Source organism: Myzus persicae, unplaced genomic scaffold (assembly GCF_001856785.1).
Source record: "Myzus persicae strain clone G006 unplaced genomic scaffold, MPER_G0061.0, whole genome shotgun sequence".
Taxonomy (NCBI): Eukaryota; Metazoa; Arthropoda; class Insecta; order Hemiptera; family Aphididae; genus Myzus; species Myzus persicae.
In genome coordinates, this window is record NW_019101783.1 from 570586 (window position 1) to 595202 (window position 24617).

Genomic DNA, 24617 nt, shown 5'->3' on the forward strand with positions numbered 1-24617 from the left:
ACCACAATCATGTTCTGTTATCGTCTTATCGAATGTGGACAATGTGGTTGTTTCTAATAAATGTTTCTGCATTAATATACAATGTACATACATTATTTTTGTGTCGACACTTTTGACTGTAAATGCTAAAATCTTACCAAGCGTGACGTGGCCGGGCACTATTGTGAAATTTTGACCTCGAGAGATCCAACTGTCTAGGGTAGAATTTGGATGAGATGTTTAATAGTTTAAAGCGCTATCCATGATGTATTTGTGATACTGTTGGTGCGCTCCTGTGTCAGATGTCCATCTATCTACTTGACTGTAATTGTTCTGATTCAAACCAGAAATCCTTTTTGATTTGATCATGTCAAAACTATGGAGGACATTCATCAAATGGCGTTTCATCGCCGCTATCACATTCAACAAGTTTAAGGGATTTCTGTCCAACACTGTTGTTAGATACCTGAAGGTATGGTCTTGTATAGATAATCCTCTGAAAACCGTGCCGAACGTTTAACATTCACTCATTGTAATAATGATTTATAGCTTCTTTACTCGACCTATTTCTTGCTAAAGGTGGAATGAGTATGTAATTTGTATAATTTGACATTTTATGATGTATAATACCTAATTAAATACATTTTACTAAGCTAGTGTGATTTTTGATTTTGATTTTGAGGTCTTTCGGACCCCAGATTGGTTATGACTGATCTGGCTGCTCTTGATTATGAGTGCATACTATCTGGCTCTCAAGAATTTCAATTATACATTTGAGAAATGCACTTTCATTTTAAACAATAAAATCGCTATCTTATACACATAGTCTTAAATTTATTTATGTTATAAGAAATTGTTTGTGGGTAATAATTATAAAATGTAAATAAGTATAAAACATTATATTTTCTAGCCTCAAAAGAAAACGACTGTTATTATTGAGCAAGGTACTTTACAAGGACTTCACTACAAAACACAAGCTTCAAATAAGCCTTATGTCAGTTTTCTAGGCATACCCTATGCTAAACCACCTGTTGGAAACTTGAGATTTAAGGTGGGATTTTTTTTAATTATGAAATATAATAGCAGTGTATAATATTGTATTCACACAATATAATTTAAAGCAAATACATTTAATTTAGATCATATTGATAAAAATATATATTTGTAATATAATATTGTACATATTGTGTTTGAAAACATTATATTTAACTATTTACTTAGTTTATGCTGAGTTACGTGAACAGTTAATTAATTTAATGGACCAATCACGGGCCCCTAAATCATGTTTAGTTAGGATCATTATTGAGTCAATAAATGTTAAGCGATTGTTCATGCAACCTGAGGTTTTACTGTTAATGTTTTACATTTTACAGCCTCCTGTCAAACATCCAGGATGGTCTGGCATACTGAAAGCATTTTCAGTAGAAAATATGTGCATGCAGTATTCTTTCATAAAGAACAAAATTGCTGGAAGTGAAGATTGTTTATATTTAAACATATTTGTGCCTCAAGTATGTATTAGAAAAATAATTCCATAAGAATGTAGGCATTGATATAGTGATATCAATAAAATTTTTTTTGTGATTGGCCATCTTACTAGGAAGAACTAGAAGAAAAAAAGGCAGTTATGGTGTTTATACATGGTGGTGCGTTTAACAACGGATCTGCATCATCAGATTTTTACTCTCCTGATTATTTGATTAATGAAAATGTAATCATAGTCACAATCAACTATCGTTTGAACGCTCTAGGTGATTTCATTTAAAAATTAATATAATTTTTTTTTTGTAACTAATTAAATAATAATATTATGTTATTAATTTCATAATAAAACAAATAACCTGTTGATTTTGTGTTTAGGATTCCTTAACTTTGATATTGATGAATGTCCTGGCAATATGGGTTTAAAAGATCAACTGTTTGCAATTAAATGGGTAAAAGCTAATATCACTGCATTTGGAGGTGATGCTCAAAACATAACAATTTTTGGAGAGAGTGCAGGATCAGCATCTGTTCATTGTCACATGATGTCTCCACAATCCAAAGGTTGAGTTTCGATATTATTGGTTGTGTGCACTCGTATTGTTTGAAATTAGATACTCAATTTTAGGTTTTAGAATCATAGAATATATTAAATAATACTAGAATATTTATATTTTATTTTAAAACTAGGATTATTTCAAAAAGCCATCATGCAAAGTGGATGTATGTTTAACTCATGGGCATTCACTGAAAAACATAGAGAAGCAGCTTTTAAGTTAGCCAAAAATTTAGGTTGTGAAAAAGTCGACCCTAAAGAAATTGTTCAATACTTGCTCAATGTCCCAGCCATCGACATCGTCAAGTTGACTAAAATTGAGGTAGTTATGCATAAAGCAGATAAAATTGTTTTTTAAAAACGATAATATTTTTCAATTAAAACTGATTTAACCTCATAAATAAGTATTTTTTGCATTCCATTTAAATATATTTACTGGTGTTTAAATAGTAACATTTCTCAAAAAAATGTTATTGTTGTGTAACTATTTATTTTTGACTCTCCTCGACCAACATAGGTATATTAATGTAACAAAAACATATTTTACTAACTTTATTACCAATATATACTATACCTAACAATAAATTTAATTCTTTAAGATAATAAAATATTAACTTAAAAGTGAGACTAATAAATTAACTATTTTAAATTGAAAATAAAAAATATGATATTAGTAATAATTTTAATAAACAATAACTTATTACTTATTGGAAGATTATACCAAAAATTATGTCATTGAGTCAAAATGGATAATCTAAAAACAATTTTTAATTCCTGGTACATGATATTGTTTTTTGCCTGTTTCTAGACTTTTTTATACTACTTATAGCCGCATAAGACGCTTTTTTGAACTGGTTTCATGAAGAGTGTCTGAAGTGAGTTTAGCTGGTATTAAGTGTGGCACAAAATGTTGATTTAAATAAAAAGATTTTCCAAATGTACCTACTTGATTCATTTTCAAATATTTTCTATTGTTTACAATTTATTATAACAAACATTAAAAATGTTTTATTTTAAAAGGGCAAAACTGATTTTCAAAATTATGAGTTTATTCCGTCTGTTGAAAGTGAAGCGGTTAGTGACAAATTTTTACCTGCTCATCCTGAAATTTTAGTCAAAACTGCATCAACTGTACCTGTAATAACTGGAATCAACAACATGGAAGGATTGATAGCTTTTGGAGGCAAATTATTTGAGTAACCTAATAATTAACACATTTTTTTCCAAATTTTGGTTTGGATAAATAAATTGAAGTTTCATACAAAATACAAATGTACAATTTATTTTATTTTTATTATAATTTATAAATTCCAAATGGTATGCAATAATTATTTAATGGAAAGAAATCCATTTTATGAGTTAATACACAATAAGAAAGGTTAAACTATTCTATATTCACTATTTAGAGATTACTGTTGTACATTTGTATGTATATTTTCGTCTTTAGTACCGTATAAAATATAAACTATAAAGTGGAACTATTTATGTGGCCATATAAAAAATAAAACATTAAATTGATTGACACATTCTAATTTTCAGAGCATAGAATGAGGAAAATTCTAGGTGACACCGAAGAAATTAATGAATTACTTCAAAGTACCTATAGTAAAGAGATTGTAAATAAAGTTAAGAATTTTTACTTCAATGAATGTAACCTGGAATGTGGAACTACTAGATTGGAAAATATATGTCATGTGAGTGTACCAAAATGCAAAAACAAACTATGAATTTGTTTTTCTTCTTAAACCGAATATTAAAATATTACAAAATAATAATGTTTAGAATTTGATTTTGTTTTGGTTAGCTCTACAGTGATTTATATTTTTCTAAAGATTTTCATCGGGGTTATGATCATTTACTCAAAAAAAATATCTCATCAGTTTACACTTATGAATTCAAGTTTGATGGAGAAATCAATATTTGCAAAAACATTATGTTTTCTTTAAGGCCAACTTTTCAATCATTAAAAGGTAACAAATGTTTATTTTCAATCTTATATTCTACTGAACACATAATGTTATCATATTTTATCTATGTAATACTGAATTGTGTGTTAATAAATTTTATAGGTGCATGTCATGCTGACGAATTGAGTTATTTATTTTATGGACGGATATTTGGATTTGCACCCAAAGCCAATTCACCAGAATTAAGAATGTGTAGAACATTGAGTAAACTGTGGACCAATTTTGCCAAAACTGGGTGTGTTTGAAATTATGGTTTATGAATTATGATCAGAACATTCATTTACATAATATTTACTGCATTTTTATTTTTCATTGAGTCCAGAGTAAATTGTTTTTTGAATTTTAGAAATCCGAATTCACAAGATTTATGTTTCGAATGGAAAAATACAAGCGCAGAAGAACCAAAATATTTGTCATTAGATGGAGATAATACACGCATGGTTCATGGATTATTAAATGGTTTCAGGGTGCGTTTTTGGGAAAACATATCAGAAACAGTTAGATTACAACAAAAATGATGGGTTTTTTTTTTATAGAAATTCGTAAAAGATTTTCTAATTATATTTAAAATTAACAAACCTTTATGTGTTTATTGATCAATTTAGAAATATCTTTTTGTAACCTTCTGAAGAATTTTAGTGTGTTGATGTTGAGCATTAATTTTAGCCATTAAAATAGATTTACTTATTTCCATAAATTTTAGTTTTTTTCTTCTAAAATATCATTTAGTACAATGTTTATAGTGCATACAACAATCATACTTCAAAAACCTGCAATAGAAAGCCAGCAAATAACCAGTGTTATTACTTGTTTTTTTACATCCAGTCAGTTTTAATACAGAACATTTTCCCTTGATTTGATAAAGTTCCATATTTAAAACAGCCTAGTAAAATTATGGTTAGCATTATCCTAAAATTACGACAGATAATTTCACTACATTATGGATCAATAGGCAATCATTAGCCACACATACATGATCAACCTTTTTTTAAGTGACAACTCGCAAATAACAAAATACATTTTTTAAATGTAAAATCAGTGTTTTCAACAGTTTTTTCTAAGGTGAAGTTTGATAACAATATTTCTATTGACGATAAAATATCATTATTCTGTTCAAACCTATTTTCGAGATGTAAAATGAAACCATCTATTTTTTTTTTTTTTTATAAACATGGTAACAATACAGATATTTTATTATACTCTTCTAGTGAATTACATGAACAAAAATATTATAATTTAAAATTATCCCTATAATTTTGTTTGTTTGTAGTACGCGGAATTTTAATTTCAGTATCAAAATACATTTTACTAAAAATTTAGGGAGGGGGGTCCGCCCCCCTCTGGCTACGTCACTGGTGATGGTTCAGGTATTTGTTTTTATTTGTTTTTTTATATTGCAAGAAGTTGTCTAAATAATAATTATGAATTCCTTCGTGCTCTGTAGAATGATTCAGACGAATAAAATTTTTATCAAAAAAATAAATAATTTTTTTTATTCATTTCAAAAAAAGTGTACAAAGGCGATTTCAGGAAGCGTTTGTACACTTGCACACATTTTGGACTAATGGACACAAAAAAAAAATTATTAGTTAAAATTTTTTTTTTCACAAAGAAAAAGAAATTATAGTTAAAAAAAAAAAAAATAGAGTTCAACTTAAATGTTAAAATATGTATAAATAAAATATAAAATATACAAAATAATTATTAAACTTTTATAACATTGCACATTAACATAAAATAATATGCTTACATACATCATCAAAAAATACTGATAATAGCTGTCAACAGTTAACCAGTATAATAATTTCACAATACACAAATAATATATTTATTAAATATCGATTTCACGTAATTATCATATACACTTTCCTTAAGTAGAATTTCATTTTGGTTTTTCAACTCACTGGACTCAATGAATCGTGTTTGCTTTTTCTCGGAACACGGTTCAATGTTTTTAGTTTTTGGTAACATTTCATTGATAATCAGTTATTATTTTTTTTTTATAAATATATGGATCAAAAACATTTAGTTCACTTTACAATGTCCAAGAGTATGTTTTACAATAATAGTATATATATGCGAAAAATAAAGTATAAAATCAAAAAAATAATAAAAATATCTTGAACATTTTTTTTTTCAAATAAAATTTCAATAAAATATAAATAAAAAGTGTAATATTATATATATTATTATTGTTTCTTAATTTTCAAACACTGTTTGAGGAAAAACCCAGAGATCAAATGAAATCATTTCTAAGTATAATTTTACAATGTAAAAACTAATAAATCTTGGAAACAAAAAAAAAAATAATAATATAAAACACATTATTCTCTATGTTTTTAAACATTAAAAACGTTTCATTTTTTTAAAATTTTTTTGTAAAGTTTGTTTGTTTTATTCATTTTTTAAAATAATATAATATATAGTAATATATTTCTATTTATATACAAATTAATCTACAAAATTACATAGTTTTTACAACATCCAATAAGAATTGCAACAGGATTCAGTCGACCTAACTTTTAAGTACAAAAAACGTAATAATTTCAAATTTATTTTAAACCCTTAAAACCTCGGTCATAATTTCTTACTCAATGATAACAGTCACCAGTTGTAGGCGGCAAGTCATAAGATGATATCTGCACATCAATAAATTATTCGGTGTTTCCATTTTACAATAATACAACACAATTCCTAATAATAAATTAGTGAAAAAACTGGTAAAAATCAAAGGGATAAAAAAAAGTACACAATAATCTCAGAATAATGGCAGATAGACTGACCCCCTTGGTTATACAAGTCATTAAGAACAATAATAATAATAATAATAATAAAAATTAATAATAATAATAATTATCTGATTAGGTAAACATTACCTTCATAAAGAGAGTATTTTGGTATTGGGTAGTTACAAACAAAATAAAATTATCGATTGGGATACGTTTATCATTTGGAAGGTCTCTCAAATAAATAAAGGTACGACTGAAACCAAACAGCACCAATCGACTTATTTTGATAGTTCATTGTTAATGTATAACATATTCTTAGTCTTTGACCAGTCTGTACATGTGGTGTTGTGCGCCATGTTCTGACGTGGATACTTCGAAGACGTAAGCGGTACAAAGTAAAGTCTCTTGGGTCTCTCGGTTGGTAACCACCTAGGGGATGTGAGGACAAACCAAATTATCAAACACTGATCGAGATATTGTTGTCAAGAATTACTCTGTAACTCAATATTAACACAATTTTACCTGTAATATAGTGAAATTTTCCAGCACAGAGTTCATCATATATTTCTCGGGCAAATGTTTGAGCTTGTGTATAAAATTGATCATGTATTCACACATAGGTGACCGGTGTATGCGGTAGATGAACCGACCGTTTTCGAATCGGGCATATTCTGTCTCCACTTTTTCCACTACTTGTTTGCCAAATGAGCAAACTTTAGTTGAACACGTTATACTCATGTTTTCAGAGCTCTCATATCTTGAAAGAGAAAAAAAAATCCATTGAACATCAAATTAATCTCAATTATTCTTAGTTGAGTAGACACTTACTGGCTAGTGACGCCATAGAAAGCACCAGCTTCATCATGAATGTTCGAATTGAGATCTGCCCAGAACTTAACGAGGAAGAATGCGTTTTGGGGACCTTTGTCATATAATTCTTTAAGGCCTCCTTTCTTCTCTGGGAACTTATCATATATCTGTCGCACGTCCACAGACTAGAAACAAAAATGCATTATAATATATAATATTATGTATTGTTAAAGTACATAATAATAAAATATACGTAATATCAAACACACTCACTTCCAATAAAGGATCTGAATAACTCACTGGTCCTCCAATATGAACAAAAAGATGTTTTTGATACTGTTGACAAAAATTACAATTTAACCACTGTATGCATATACGAAGGATATGTAAGCATTGGATAAGGTACTCACTATTTCTGGTTCTCGTTGGTGTTCCATAAAAGCGGAAAACTCAACTAAACGCAGTTTGTGTGTTGCAATTGCTCTACCATCCCAAGGTGGGACACTGGGTGGTTGGATTTCAGACGATACAGCAGTAGACGGGGGTTTAAGACCTGTTGATCCGCCGCTTGAATACCCTTGAGGAGCAAATGGCTTAACACTGTAAGGTAATTGCAACAATATTAGATTGGATTTCTCAATATATTAAACTAGACTACTAGTGTATACTTACTCTTGGGATGTGCCTGGCTGTAATCCTGGTTGCCAAAACTGTAAAAAAATAACAAAATAAACGTTAGTTAACACCATTGGTAAATCACAAGTACAACAACACAAGCTACGGATGGCAAATAAGCTACGAGAGAAGCAAACGAATACAAGAGGTAGCGTGCGTTGGGAGCATTGTGTACTCACCGGCGGGGGCGGCGCGCCAGGTGGATAAGACGCCAAGCTGGCTAATCCCTTGGAGTGTATAGCTGCGACCGTTGCTGATGCCGACACAATCTGCGCACTGGACATTGCCGACATGGTCTGTAACGCCTTCTCCTTGGCCGCATGCTCCGTGGGTACAACCTATAGCCCCACAACACACGTTACACTCTACCTCTAACACACTTAAATACATGACTAATCCACTAATGAGAAAAATTACAAAAAAAAACCACCATGGGTGTCTACACAAAATGTATCAACAACGACGGCGATGATGATAATAATAAAACAATATTGTTTGGCGAACGACAACAAGAAATATATAAGATTGAAGTGGAGGTGCATCGGACACCGAAGAAAGGTTTTGGTACTCACCACTTTGAGTTTGGCTTGGATTTCACGCAGCTTGCGGCGTGCCAACACTTGGATGTGAGAACTGACTTGTTTCCGCGTCCGTGTCTTGCCGGTGCGAAGTTTTATGTACCTGGCGATCAATTCGTTGCGTCCTGTAACACAAATATAGGGTCGTCAGTTGATAGCAAATAACAATGTCATGACGAATTCAATCGAGAAATAAACGCTAGGAACTAGGAAGCGATAAGGGAATCGAAAACTGTTCGAAACTTAACTCCAAAATGCAAAAACACAGAACACACGGAACGACGGGTAACATCCGTTTCTACTGATAACAGCTGAAATTACTGATAACAGCCGCCAGTGCGTTATCGTTTGTTTTTTTCAATCCCGCCCATTAAACGTTGTAATTTAAAATTCCACCCTTAGACTTAGCCCTACTAGTATCCCACCCGAATGTGGTGATTTCTAACTGTCAATAATCAAGATTATATAATACCCATAAATTAAATATTTATAAAGATTCTACATCACATCGAATAACCAATAATAGGAATTAACTATATGGTTATACAGGTACTACAATTAGGTAGGTACATGAATTGAAACAACGATCAGTAATTACAATGATTAAATAATACTCGTATTCTTTAGTAATGTTAAGTGTTTGATTTTCAATCATTTTTCCGATTAGCGGCAACGCTGACGAAGCGATTCATTTCTTATACGCATTTTTAACTATAAAAAAATAATTATTTAAAAGGGACATGTGTTCACAACTATTTCTTTTCATAAAAAACAAAACAGGGTTTTGTTCGTATTAATTTGTTTTTTAAGACCCATCGTTATGATATCTATTAAATCACAAAAAACTATCATGCAGTGACGTATTATATAGATGCCTATTAACGAATTCTAATTTATTTTATGTATTATTTCATTGAAATAAATAACATAGTTAGGTAAAATACAAATATAAAAATTCAACATTTTTATTGCTGCTGGTAAGTTAAAAATGTGCATGTATATAATTCAGGTACTACTATTAACATAGACCTGTCAAATGGGTTATGGGTGCCATACCTTTTAACAAATGATTTATATATTATATATATGTTGTCATGAATATTTGAAAATAATTGAACACAAACAAAAATGATATAATCAATGGTTTTTTTTACACAAAACTACGTGTTTATACCGAGTTACCACCTATCCTTCGAAATAATTTCACTTGAAACTATTTTGCTGGAATACGTGACTTATAGGTCCCTTTTATCAAAATATGTCCATTCGATATTTTAGGTATAGATATAGGTAGGTAGTTTGCGAGCGAGAACGTGCGAGCGACGACGTAGGCGGTGGGTTTGGGATTGTCAGGAGCAAAAGAAAAAAAAACATATTTTTGTACTTACAACCCAGTACACACAGGAAATAGAAAATAAAGGTACGAGACAATAAACGAGTCTCCTCGGGAACAGTATATTTGTATCGAGTACGGGTGGGCCATCATTCCACAGTTATAGGTTATTGTCGCGTTATAATTATTTTTTTTCCTTATCATTTCTCGCCATGGGTAAATTTTTTTGTCGTGGACCTCATCCGGTTTCAGACTCTTATAATCCCCCGACGTTGTTGCCATTATAATACACAATATTTATTATCTTAACACCTGCCTATGTAAAATGTTAACTGTATATACGGCACTCCGGCAGTGCACGTAATGTTTTATTATTATTATTATTATTATTACCTGGTACCCACGACATATCCGATGTCCAATACGGTATTTTACGTACTTTGAGAGGAGTGGAAGTATCGTTTCGATGTAAATATTATTATTATACATTTATAAGTATGTTTATGTATCCTCTACATATTTATAGGATGGTATGCAAAAAGCTGTCATATATCATACGCCACAGAAATAAGATTTTTGAGATTTTTTTATATTACTAAATAGAAAATTGTATACAATGAATTGTCCATCATAAGATCAAACTAAATGTTTGATAAAGTATCGACATGAATTTTAAAATACCGATAAAATTAGGTACATGTTAAATTGGAATTACATAATATATAATTTTTTTGCAACATAATCTTATAAAAACCATACAACAATATTATGTGAGCACTCACTTATTCTATATTGTTTGACACTTGTTGGGGATTTCTAGAAACACATTTTTTTGTATATTTAACTTTTAACTTTGTAATGCCAAGTTCAAGGCTAGGATTGCAATTGCGCTAGAACTTGAAACCTTGTACAAACTTTCCCACGAGTCCATGTGAGCGTTGTTGCGGATGGTTTTTGTAAGATTGTGCACATATCTAATATTGTAATGCCAACTTTACGTAGGATCCTGATAAAATAATATGTTTCCATCACAAAAAAATAGCGACAAATCGAATTTCGAGCAGCGTATTTTGAAACAATTAATTATCATGTTTTAAAAATTAAAAATGTCGTGGGTTTAAGTGTTTTGGTGACTAGTTTATTATAATATTATAATTTATGATGTATCGTGAGGTTCACATTTTAAAGTCCACACACAGGCACAACTACACAATGCAGATACCTACAACCAAACATGTATACGATATTGTTGTATTATTATAATATCGTAATTTTGACATTTTCTCCCAGGGTTTTAAAACTTTCCCCTCCCCCAAATTTTGAAAATGTTCTTATACATTATATTGTTATAATATAGTAATGTTACCGATTATATAATGGCCAAAGTAAAATGTAAGTAGAATTATTAGTTTTTTGCATTAAAATGTTCGCATGTTTCTTTGATATGATATTATTAATTTTTAAGACTGATGAAACCGAAAACACCGAGGGTCACATGTTCATAGTTGAGGAACACCGTATAAATTGGTAATCTAAATAGTATTTGAAATTTTGAATACAACATTTTTGCTACAACAAAGAACAGTAATGATATACATTTCGAACGACTGCGATTAATTATCCATATTTTAATCGCGCTAATCGAGCAGGTGTTTACTGCTGTACATGCCGGGGGTAGGTGATAGCTGCGCACTGTGTCCGTACCAATACACCGATAATCGCCGCCACGGTATTCGAATGACAATATCGTTGTTATTATTAATATTATAAATAAATCACACGATTTATTATACCAAAGTGTCGTCGCGTACGTGTAATAATAATAATAATAATAATAATAATAATAATAATATTATAAATATATATACGCGAGTAATGTAACACTGTGCACAAAATATTATTTAATATATGAGTTTGACCTCCATATACCGTGTAAATCAACTGAATAAAGTTTACAAATCACATACATGTATCTCGTTTTCCTAGCAATATAATACAATAATAATAATAATAATAACACGTACTATCATTATTATTAAGGTATACATTTTAAGTAACATACTCGTGATCGCCCGTCGGTACCGAAATATTATATACAAGTGCTGAATGACTGAAATTGTTCGCTGGTCGAAATTGATCGTTAAGAAAATAACATATTAAACTAATTATTGGCGATCGAACCCCTTTAAGGCAAACGTCTGAAAACCATAATAATATATTCAATTGTCACCTGCGTGGTTTTTAATCGCATTTTTTTTTCACTAATGCATCAAGTCGTGCGGTGTGTGAAAAAAAAAACTATACGCGTTAACGAATATTTAATGGCTTGTTTAATTAATACCAAGAAATGAAAATTAATAATATTATACTGTGGGAATGCAGGATATATATTATAATAGATCGGTACCCGGTAACATGCACGTGACCATTCGTCACCTAACACTAAGCTAATGTCTAATTTATAACATTTAAATTGGAACAAAACGACGTCATATACAAAAGTAATAAAGGGATGGATAGGACAATATGGCATATAGGACGTATCAGAAGTAGAGGCGAAAAATCGCTTATCACGGCACACTGACTATGAATATAGTTTGATTGATAATTATTAAATTATTCGCCTTAGTTCTTTTGTCATCGATGCCGTGGACGAATGTCTCCAAAAGGTACTATTCCACTATAACTATGTTCCATGTAAACCACTGTGTGGATAACACGTTACCATAACATATCAAATAGTCGAAAATATTCAATTATATACTTCAGTTTGCGGTCAGGTTATTGTACACATTGATGAGTGATGAGTGTTGAGGTCTCCAGATGACTAAAAGCCCGGGTTCAAAACCACGCCATCAGTCGTATCGTGTCCAAAAGTTAAGCTCGGTCCAACTCTAGAAATTTTCCGGCAAATCATAGTTAGTGTAAGATACCACATTACCAAGATTACAACAGACCATCTGAATGCGATAATAGGCATCACACAACGCGACAGATTACGTGGCAGTTTACCCGACTTAAGTATAGAGAAATCGCTAGATATAATCAATTCAATTAGATTTTTGAGTAACAAAAAAACTGTGAACATGGACTACACATCGCATATGGTGATAGAAGGTACTATTTATTATACTACACCTATAGTTATTACCCAGTAGGAGGTACCGGACAGTATCGTAAAATTGTCCAAATACATCGATGACACTTTTCGGAATCGAATTTTACCAGTTGTCGTCGACGAATCCGGTAGGATTTGATGAAGTTCGATGCTGGTCTCGACTGAACGCGTGTCATATGCCTATGATGCTGTTATATACGCGTATAATATGTACATATATATATGAACAGATAATCAAACTAACTATAATATAGTATAGTAAAAATACCTATTATATTGAGCAGCTCCCCGCTTTCGACAAATAGGAAACAGCGATAATAAAGTATAGTCGCCGAGATACGTATCTGGGGAGGGTGGAAAATTTGTATATCAGATAGAATTATCACAAAAAAAATTCTGGTTACACCACTGTACGTACCCAGATAATTTTAATCTGAAATAGCCTCCGTACACATTTTATACGCATGCGCGGGTATTGCGTGTATTAAGCACAACAAATTAAATAAGTAAAAAATCGGAAACTGTAACAACAGCCGAAGGTACATTTTTTTTTTGTTATTCCGGTTGGAGAAAAACGCCGCAAAACGATATTACAACAGACGCCACCGCGCCCCGTCAAGAGGGTAAAAAATAATATCGAGCAGGGAATTTCCGCCGCAGAAACTCTTCTCCCGGTACCTATATATCAACACACTGCACCGTTTTGGCAAGCTACAGCGAAAACAATATTGCCGCAAACAAAAAAAAAACTCGCACGCACACACACACACGCATAAACACAGCCGTAGAAAAATAAATAAAATCCATGTCCGAAAATAAACGATTATTTAGCTGCGGCCGAGAGGCTACCTACACACGGCATTTATATATATAGCCATATAGGTAGGCATTATTGATAGCCTTTTACGCATACTACATTATATATATATAGTGGGAGATACATTATATTCATCGACCGAAATGGTCAACCGCAATAATATTTATGTGATAGATTTGGCGACAAGGTGGTCGGTGGGAGAAAAAATGGGAAATCTGCAGCAGTGGTGGCGTGCTTATATACATATACATAAATATGTAGGGGTTGCAGGCAGCAGCGTACACACGTAAACATATTATTATACGTCTTGTTCGTTCATCAATGCTAAGGGAAAATTTATGTCTTCTCCTTCCCTCCGAGTCCGTAGACATCGTGAATATTTTATGATTTATATGTACAAACGGTTTTCTTTTCGTGACAACTATGAAATTTACTGTAGCGGAAACGTGGCCTAAACGCTGCAAGAGCATTATTATTGCACGACTGATGACAATGTATAATAATTATTAACATAATCTCATCTGTATACAGAAAACGAATTCATGGGGTTTAAAACGTCCAAAAAATGTAATATGCGACGGTCAAAGGTCGAATATATATATATAACGTACACACATTTTTATGCTCTCGAGTATGACTTTAAATCTGCCACAAGACGAGGAGGATTAGATATCACGGGGGATGAATTGAGAGCTAAAACAACAAAATTATTACATTTAAATATTATATATGGTTTGATGTAAGATAATGACAACAGCAATTACGTGTATAATATACACGATACCTACAGGCTACAGTTAGAAAATTGGTCAAGTATGATAGATATTTTTATATTTCTATATAGCAGAGTAAGTATATCTTTCAGAATTTGTTAATCTCATATAATATACTTAGATATGTTTTTGAATGGTATATATTTTTTTTAGAAAGTAAATAAAAACAAATAAATAAATAATTCATTCAAATAAGTTTTTTAATTAGTATAAAGTTATTCACAGCTGATTGACGGAATCAAAAAATCAACGAACTAGTTTAAAAGGGTCTGGAAATGATGTCTTACTATTATATTATTAAATAAATCATATTGAAGTATTTTAATAAATTTTAGCAATTTTTACTTATTATGACAATTATTTAAAAGATGTATCTTGTATTTAAAGGTAAAAAATTCGAAGCAAATCGTATCTTGTATCCCGTATCTGAAGGTAAACAATGGTGTATCCCAGTATCATGATACTTTTTTTCAGTTAATATACCCATCCCCGCCAAGAACATTGAAAGTGAAAAGAAAAATATGTTTCAAATCGCTTAAATTATAATGAGTAAAGGATGACAAGTATAAGATGACGGTACATTGAGGGCGCCGGAAAAATTTCGTCCCACAGTAGACGCACGTGGAACGTCATTTGTCCAAGGGCCTTCAGGATCAATCACGTGTCATCTCCGTTCGTTCGTTAAAAAAATTTGCATTCACGCACGACGACGTGGTTATAACCAGATTACTGTTAAGCAAACGAAGCGGTTTTGTTTTGTTTATGTATTAATTACGGCGCAAGGTTTCACTATAATATCAAATATCAGTCGCTGGGTTACGAAAAAAACAAAACCACGTATGATGTGTGTGCACGGGCGCAACACTCGAGACGCCGTGGCCAATCGGCGATCGCGCTCGATAGGAACGTTCGCATATTATTACACACAGTCGGTGTATATACACCTATATATATATAGGCTGAGCGTTGGCGCGTTGTGTATAATTGTAAATGGTCGGAAGGAAAAAAAAACGCGCACAGAGAGAATATTATACGTACACACGGAGGAGAGAGGGGTACTCGGGTAAAATAATAATATTTACGAATTAGGTCAAAAATTCCGTTCACGCAATACCTCTAGACGACTAGACATACGCGATATTATAATACTGTTATCGCTCGGGAGCTTATACGATATTATTATTTTACTGCCTTCGGGCGACAAAACGTTTCGTGCCATCGAAAGTATTTAATAATATTAATATAATATATACAATATACATCGTTTAATCTCGTGTGCGTGGGACACACACGCAAACAACGTCATCTACGTGTATTTGTCCGGGTATACCTATCATGGGTACCTACCTATATTATATTATATACCGTGCAGTCACGGTCGCCTCTTCCACACAATATCATAATATAGAAAAGTTGACACGCCGTGTAGGTACCTGGAGCCGCACACGATATATTGTATAAACGACCATTATTGTGTAACGTCGTCGACGGCTGTTTAGATGGAAAAAAAACGCAGTCGTGAGCGTGTGCGTATATATTATGCGAGGAGAGCGCTCCGCTCTCGAGTGGCCGCGTGGTACACGATCGTCATAGTCGTCATCAACAGCATCACCTTATAGTGTAGTCGCAGTCGTATTTAATAATAATAATAATAATAAAAGTCGTCGATCGGACGAGGTGAACGTTCTCTGCGCGCGCTCGTTTTCACTACACTCGCTCTGTACACATTTAGGTACCTATATAATATTATACACACTGCAGGCTCTCCCCCGTCACTGCTGGCGATATAGTACATACGCGTTGTTACTACTCTACACACGACAATAATAACGATAATATTTCCCCCCTTCGACGGACCGCGACTAGCCGAGCCGCACCTGGTCCCTTTTTTTAACGCTTCATCTCGCAGTCGTACCCATACTCGCCATCGCACTGCACCAAAACGTATACATGTATTATGTATATAATAATATACATTGTATAGTATATAATGCCATGACGTATATATGTTGTACATACACTATATAAAACACCAAGTCTATTATTACACGTACACAGAGCGAGTGTGCGTGCATCGTTACTTCCATAAATATATAAGTACCTACATGATTATATATATATATATGTTTTACCGCGGTTGTCCAACGTTTATATTGCTCTTCGTCGATTCGTCTCGACGATGATGACGAGCCGATGACCGAACCGAACCATCATATTATGTTTTTGTACAAGTCGTCTTAGCGTCTCAGCGACGACGACTACGCTCGAAATCCATCTCCTATATTATATGTTTACTGCTGTGGAGCAGCAAAACCTTTAGCATTTGGCCCAAAAATGGTCGTTTTGAAAATTGTGATAATATTTTGAAACTAAATCTAAAAGAAAGACTGTGTATTTCGGACACTGCAGGCATTGAATCGGTTATCAATTTCTGGGTTTCAAATGATTGCTGAGAGATTTGGTACCAAAGTAGGACAAAGAACTCCACAACTAACAGCGATTATTAAAGTTTATAATGATTACATTTATAATTAAAAATTGATTGAATATGTCAATAGAAGAGGATTAAAATGATGTAATATTGATGTTAAAATAAATAGAATTTTACCACGACAAAACGAATTATTAAAATTAATGATACCTACTCCGTGATTAATTTTATTTAGCTTTATTTTAATTTTATTATATTATAGATATAACCCTTATACACTTTGATCAATAATAAATCATAGTTTTTCTTTGCCCAACACAGTCTGGTGCTATTCATTGCGATATTGTGTATCGGAAGGCTCCTCCCCTCACTCTCGTCTCCAGACGTTTCTATATACTATAATATTATCTTTGGCTTTTATAATTCAGCCGAAATTGTTTAATAAACTTCAAAGGCTGATCGCGCGCACTCACTGTGTATAATATAATACATAATATATAAAGAGAAAGACCGAGAAAGTGAGTGAGAGGCAGAGAGTTACCTAGGAGATGGTGCCGGGACGAAACGCCTGTAACTATTTGAAACGTCGACTTTTATTCGCGTTTTTAATTAAAGGATTTCAAACAACACAACAAATACATTTATTTACGGACCGCCGCGGTATAACACTATGGTTTACACTTACATAGCATAAAAGGTTTAGAGCACTCGTTTTCGGGTTAAAGGAAATCCTATAATGGTATTACTTGTTTTTAATATTAAACCCAGTGCCGATAATTTGTGTACGGCGTTGGTTGATCGCGTAACCATGATTACATAATAAAATAATATGATAATTTAACCGATATTTTTTTATGTGCTTAGCTTATGTACAAGCGGAACGGGAGTTTAAAGTTTTTTATTTTCCCCGAGAGTACTTATAACATCAAAAGTTCTCGAAACGCACTTGAACCGAATAAAAGAAACGAGAAAAAAATAGAATTTGAAAGACACTTCATTAAAAGCGTTTCAATAAATTAAAAACTCGCGTACCGTGTTTACATGCCGGAAAATACGCGTATAACGGCGGTGATGTTGGAACGGTAATGCAATTGCCGAAGGGTGTAATCTACGTAAATCTTCACCGCTGGGGGTTGTTATTTTTGTTTTTATTTGAGTCGGCACAGTTCATATATTGGAGTCGTCAAAATATTGTTTATTAAAGTAGTATAATACCGTATAATAATATACCTTTCACATTAATATAAAGACATTCGGAGTATTCATATTTTGCGAAATGTTTGTAGAATACGAAGAATCTTAAAATAAAAAACGAGAGGTCAAAAGGGACCAACATATTAGACGCATATATTATGGTACATTCGTTTATTTAGCTAAACCGGTAGATGGGTTTTGAGCAACCGGAATAGTAGATGGATAGATATAACTATAAGTACTTAGGTAGGTACCATAATAATAATAAACATTTTTGAAATTTGTTTAAAAGAAAAAAGCCAAATTATTTATTTTGCCTTTATATTATTCTTTACACAGGCGTATGAGTGATATTGCTGCATACTTGTCAATAACAGAAAAAGTTTAAATAATTTAAAAGTCAGCAAGCGCAATACATGTAATCATTGATTACTAACACTAAATTATAATCAATAAAATAATATAGGTGGTGAGAATTTGTCAGAAGTATAAATAATATATGTTATACCTTTATTACCCGTCCTGCTACCTATTAAATTATATATTACAGCGAGACAGGGTTGGTTTAGAATTAAATATAATGTGAAAATAGTTTTAGATACTTTTTGAAATTGACTCGGTGGGACAATTCAATTACGCAAAATAATCATTTGTCCTTATATAACAAAAGTAACACGACAACCATTAATGAGTTAATTAATGTAGTAAAGATACACGAAATCATACGGATTAATATAATAAATAAACATATTGTTATTAATCACTAACCGTAAATACGCGTACGTTTTAACAATGATTAATGTTCACTAATAAATAACACAACAGTTTAACCGTATTTATTCAGCTCCAAGCATTTATATATATATAGGTACCTATAGGAGGTATTGCAAATAATACCGACGCATGCTTTTGATAATATCGACAAGAGAAATTAATAATATTATTATTATCAACGAAGAGTGAAGCGACCACCCAATACACCACTAAAACATAAATAATTAAGTACTTGTTTTTAATTACCCCGAAAATTGAATGGAGACTTATTATTATCCTTTACCAATATAAAAATTTATAACTTTTATATTCAATAATACAATTATATATTACTGATTCGTAATCAAATAACTAAGTTTAGAATCGTTGAAGATACAACAAGAAATAACATTATTGTATCCGTAACGAGATTGTGCGAACGTCATCGATTAGAAACGGGCACACCGAGTCAGTGAGACATTTGTTTTGAATACAATTCGTTGCACGTAAATTGTCATTTGTGTAACTATCGTCGCGCGACTTACCCCTTCGCCACAAAGTTATGATGACAATAATTGTTTACAGCGTACTTACGCATTCGATTGAAAACGAATAGCTGATAATATGGATATTGGATACGATTGCAGGCATTTCCATCTCCTCAACGCTCTAACACGTCAGATGAACTATATTTTCAGTTGTATATACGAGTATATGTGAGAGTATTACATACAAATATACAATAGCCAAAAGGTATAATGTTAAAAGCATGTATATAGTTGTATATACTGTTACAGATTCGAGTGGAGTTTCGAGTTGAGATGAATTTTTCAAAAGTGCAGAAATAATAAGGGATACACTGGTCACAACAGTCAACGATAACGACAACAACAAATTCTTTTAGAAAAAAAAAATAAGAGAGCTTTATTGTGAACCGGATGATCCTCTATTGCCGTTTGACCGAATCAATAGTGAAAACCTTTCGTTATTCACTCACACCTAACGGACAAACGCATTCGGGTCGGAACTAGGGAAGGAGTGCAATAGCAGCAATCAGGTCATACACACACACACGTACGCACATAGAGGCCATGTACTCTATAGGCCATATAGGCTATTATTTGGAGGCACACATAAAAGGTCAAGAGGATGGGGAAGCGGTGAAGGGGAGGCGGCAGTTGAAGGCGATATATAGTGCTTAGGTTAAAGGATGCAGCATGGGTGTGGCGGCGGTAAAGAGAGCAGAAAATCGCTGGAACTGCGCTGGCTGTGCTCTCTCGGCACGTCATATATATATAGGTAGCCGGAAAAAGAGGCGGAGGAAGATTACGTGTTAATGGCGCGGCAGCGGGGTGGAAGTATAGGGTGTGGGGTGGTCTCGACCGAGATGGCCTCTTATGTCTTTCTTTCCTCCCTTATTACACTCTACGAGCAGCGCAGCGCGCCGTCGGAGTCAAGGGTGAATTATAGCGGCACCCCCGACGAGTGTGTATATACACTAATTGCACATTCTTGGAATAGTTCGTCCACCGTCTCCCTGTTCCCCTACCCCTACTCCCTTCTCACGTACCCTTTTCTCTTTCTCTACACACACGCGCTCGCGAGTTCACGTATATATAAACACATATATAGTACCGTCTACTATCCTCTCGTCACCCTTTCACAACCCTATCGTGGAACCTTCATCACCACCACCATCGCCTTCAGCCTCGGGACCGAAACGCGTATGCCACCTCATCCGTTCGTCACCGCGCCGACTGCCGCAAAACAACCCCTTTGACCCGCATCCAAACTACTCCACCACCACCCCCTACGGTCATTTGCCCACACAAATCGGAACCCTCCCACTCCACCTTAGCACGGGGGATGATGAAAACTATATACTGCACCTACCCGCCACCACTTCAACGCGCTGCACTGAAAACCGGGTTCGCCTATATATATATTATATTATATTCTCGCTGCAAAACCTCACGCCACCGCCGGCATAATATCATAAAATTAAATTTATAGCAATACGTGTTTATTACACGCTAAACCGTCGTCGTCTCGCTATCAAATTGTTCAATTTTTTTTCTCAAACGCATTTAAGGGGGTTTTAAGCTTTCACCGACGGCGTTTGCCGGTTTTTACGAGACGAATCACGAGCGCGACCGGTTTTCAGAATTATCTACATACCAACATCATAATTGAAGTCTTAAATATAAAAAAAAATGTGCATATAAAATATATCAATATGCATAAATACGGATTCTACGTTCTACTGCCTAGATTTCAGTGTTTTTTCTTATTAATTTTCAATTCTTTCATAGTCAATATAATGGGGTTTGAAAGTTTTTTTTTAACAATTTTAGGTATCGAAATTATTATTTTTTTAAATATATGCATATAGATAGATATGCACTGCATTTAATGAGTTGCTACTCAACTATTATAAGTTTCAACACCTCTCCCTGGTCTAATTTTAAATTAATAATACTGCAATTTATACGTAAAAGGCGTATAATATATCAATTACAATTAGTATTATATATAGCACTATTGCAGCAGTCGTCGAAGTAAAGTAATTTTAAGTGCATAACAATTTTCTTTGCTTCACTTTAACCGTTATAATATGTACCTTATACAGGCCTTTGACGATATTTCTATATTAACGCATTTTAGCGACTTTTTTCTACGACACTTTTACCACCACTGGAAAACGATAAAACGATTGTATAAATGCCATTGGCTAGCCACCCCTTTTGCATAGTGTTGCAGGAGACAATTCATTTTTCAATGAATATCTATAAGCTAAACTTTTATTCGCCCCCTATCGTACACATGACCCTTTTATTTTGTATATAAACATCTGCTCGTCCCTCCTAAATGTTTTATGCCATTACCTATTATACATATTACTTACATTATTATAATTTTTTATAGTTTATTTTTTATCCAGTATAATCATAAATAATATTAATATATATGCGTAGGTAAGTACGCATCCACTCCCAGGAGGTGGGTCGCTCTCTCGTCGGACGCAACACTGCAGTCTAATATTGCTCACGTAAAGAAATGTTAGAGGCGAGGGCGAGGGTGATGCAGGCAGCAGCAAAAGCGGATAGGACGGAAAACAATAAAAACTTCGCCTTTTATAGTTGCCTTGAATCGCAAAAGTATTTACGACCCCAAGTTTTCGGCGAGATAAGTTTTTGAGTAAAATGCGGTCGGAAGACAAAAAGGGTCACTTTCAGTGGCGAGACGACGGAAGACAAAAGCTTTCAAAAGTCGGTTTAGAGCGGACAAAAAATATATACATCACACTATACACACACAAACACATAGACTGCACACAAACATATATATATATATATATATATATATAATGCGTGTGCGAGAGCGCGCGAAACGGCAATAAATTCATGAGGGTCCGACACAAGGAAAAGTTACAAGGAGAAAGAGAGAGGAATTAATAATAACAGGTGTGCTGCTGCACAATAGCATGGGCCATAAAAATGTTTGGCAACTTTTAGTCTTTTAAGCATTTAAAATTTTATTTCATATATATATTGTAGGTACGCAGAACAGAAGTGCCTATTATTATTATTATACGTAATAAGGCATTGTATATCGGTGTGTATATACGTTTTTTTTTACTAGATATATAGATATGTTGGTGAAAATAAAAAGTATTACCTATGTATAAGTAAATAATAATATATACAAGTTTTTTTTATAGCACTTCAAAATAAATTTATGTCAAGTCGTGATAAAAATCTATATTGAACACGTAATTTGTATATAAATAACAAAAACTATGAGGCTGAGTCTATATAATATACATTATATACGCTGTTTTTGTTATCAAAAAACATGATTTTTTGCATAATAGTAGCGTTTTCAAGTTCCACTGCGTTATCTGCAGCGGCCCTGAGTAAAGTTTTATATAGTAAACCGATCGAGATAAACACCAAGAGAGAACGAAATCGTTCAATTGAAATAAACCGTCGACCACTTTGACGAAAAAAATATAGGTACCTACGCCAAGCATAAAAATCAGCAATGTTATTTTGAATCGACAAATAATCGTACATACAGGCTGATCCATTAAACTGTCAATATATTAACACTAATTTTATAAAAATTAAAAAAAGATTTTTAAAAATTTATTTTCTATCATAGTAGTGGTTTTTAAATGATTTTCAATGATAACACATAAACAATTCATCCTAATCGGAATTATTTCCAAATTTTTTTTTTTTATTTAAGCGTGTAAATTGTTTGGGTGGCAAGCAGTAAAATGGCAAATACTATACTATTATAGATGAATCCAGGTTGCCTAGACCCCCCTCCCTACTGCCATATTATATCTCTCATTTTTTTTATAATTCTATAGATCCTAATATTATTAACTCCAATCACAGATACTTATATATGATAATATTATAAATTATATATTATTAACAATATATTTTTGGACTGTGATTCCAATATTTTAATTTCTAATAAAGTTAAAAAATGTTTGATTAGGAATAAAGTGTATATTGTGATTGTATTTGTATTGTAAATATATGTTGACCCCCTCCCCCAGATCTTTGACCTGGATCTGCGACTAACTGCAATATAACTGCAATAATCAAAAACTAATCGTTCAATATTCTATATTAATACATCTACAGTTCAAAAAATAATATTTTGCTCACGATTATGCAACTTAAAAAATAATTGAAAGTTTAACTGTATAAAAACTTTTGATTTTTTGAATTCATTACACTTAAAAAAAGACTTGAGTTAGAAAATTAATGTACATAACTATTGTGTAGGCTATACACACACTAATTTGGTTATATACTATCTACGTTATGAAATTGCTGAACACGAGTAATATATTTATTACTATTATTACTCTCCTACATTTTTCTTTTAAGACTTTTGACAGAAAACTTAACAACAGTATATTACATAATATACTTATGGTGTTCACCTAAATACAACACATGGTGTCTTAGAGAATATTTTATTATACTTTATTATTGACGTTTGACAGAATACTAATATTAAAGATTATATATTGAGGAAAACGCTAAAAAGGTGAAAAATTAGATTTTCCAAGAACTAAAAAAACGTTACAAATAATTATACATAGTAATAATACGAATATAGAATGGTTTATCATCACATTTATGTGAGCAGTATAATATGTGAATATGATAACATTGATAACAATAAGCACTGGCACGGGGTTGTTAGCGTAGGCTCCGTTAATACCGACTTTACCTACCTATGTGAACTTTTGCATGTAATTAAAATATGAATAGTTATCATCTTATTCGGTCAATATGTTTGGTCAGTCTGAGGGTGGTTATTGATGAATATATAATAGTGGTTAAAAAATGTTACTACCTCGGCCCTCCCGAGTTGTTGGAACGAACCTTAATAT

At 32.6% G+C, this 24617-nt stretch overlaps 2 protein-coding genes across 7 annotated transcripts in view; one reads left to right on the forward strand and one right to left on the reverse strand.

Annotated features, from left to right (window-relative positions):
- The first annotated feature begins 6 nt into the window (after nt 1–6).
- On the forward strand, nt 7–5155 carry LOC111030392 (esterase FE4-like). Its single transcript, XM_022309851.1, has 11 exons — nt 7–451; nt 890–1030; nt 1353–1490; nt 1580–1730; nt 1840–2025; nt 2152–2339; nt 3038–3200; nt 3557–3711; nt 3822–3987; nt 4087–4219; nt 4331–5155. Exons 1-11 carry the CDS (start codon nt 347–349, stop codon nt 4500–4502), a joined length of 1698 nt encoding a protein of 565 aa, XP_022165543.1. The 5' UTR covers nt 7–346; the 3' UTR covers nt 4503–5155.
- Nucleotides 5156–6571: 1416 nt separating this feature from the next.
- LOC111030397 (transcriptional enhancer factor TEF-1) overlaps nt 6572–24617 on the reverse strand; it is a 76026-nt gene continuing 57980 nt past the window's right edge. For 4 of the 6 annotated variants that reach the window (XM_022309863.1, XM_022309859.1, XM_022309862.1 and 1 more), the window contains 8 exons: nt 8771–8901; nt 8378–8536; nt 8196–8233; nt 7934–8123; nt 7797–7859; nt 7542–7708; nt 7236–7470; nt 7029–7142 (listed from right to left, as the gene is read on the reverse strand). In XM_022309863.1, the coding sequence (XP_022165555.1) occupies nt 7029–7142; nt 7236–7470; nt 7542–7708; nt 7797–7859; nt 7934–8123; nt 8196–8233; nt 8378–8536; nt 8771–8901 (1097 nt within the window). Of the gene's footprint in view, nt 7143–7235; nt 7471–7541; nt 7709–7796; nt 7860–7933; nt 8124–8195; nt 8234–8377; nt 8537–8770; nt 8902–24617 lie in introns of all 6 variants that reach the window. The other 2 variants (XM_022309858.1, XM_022309861.1) reach the window with 2 other exon arrangements.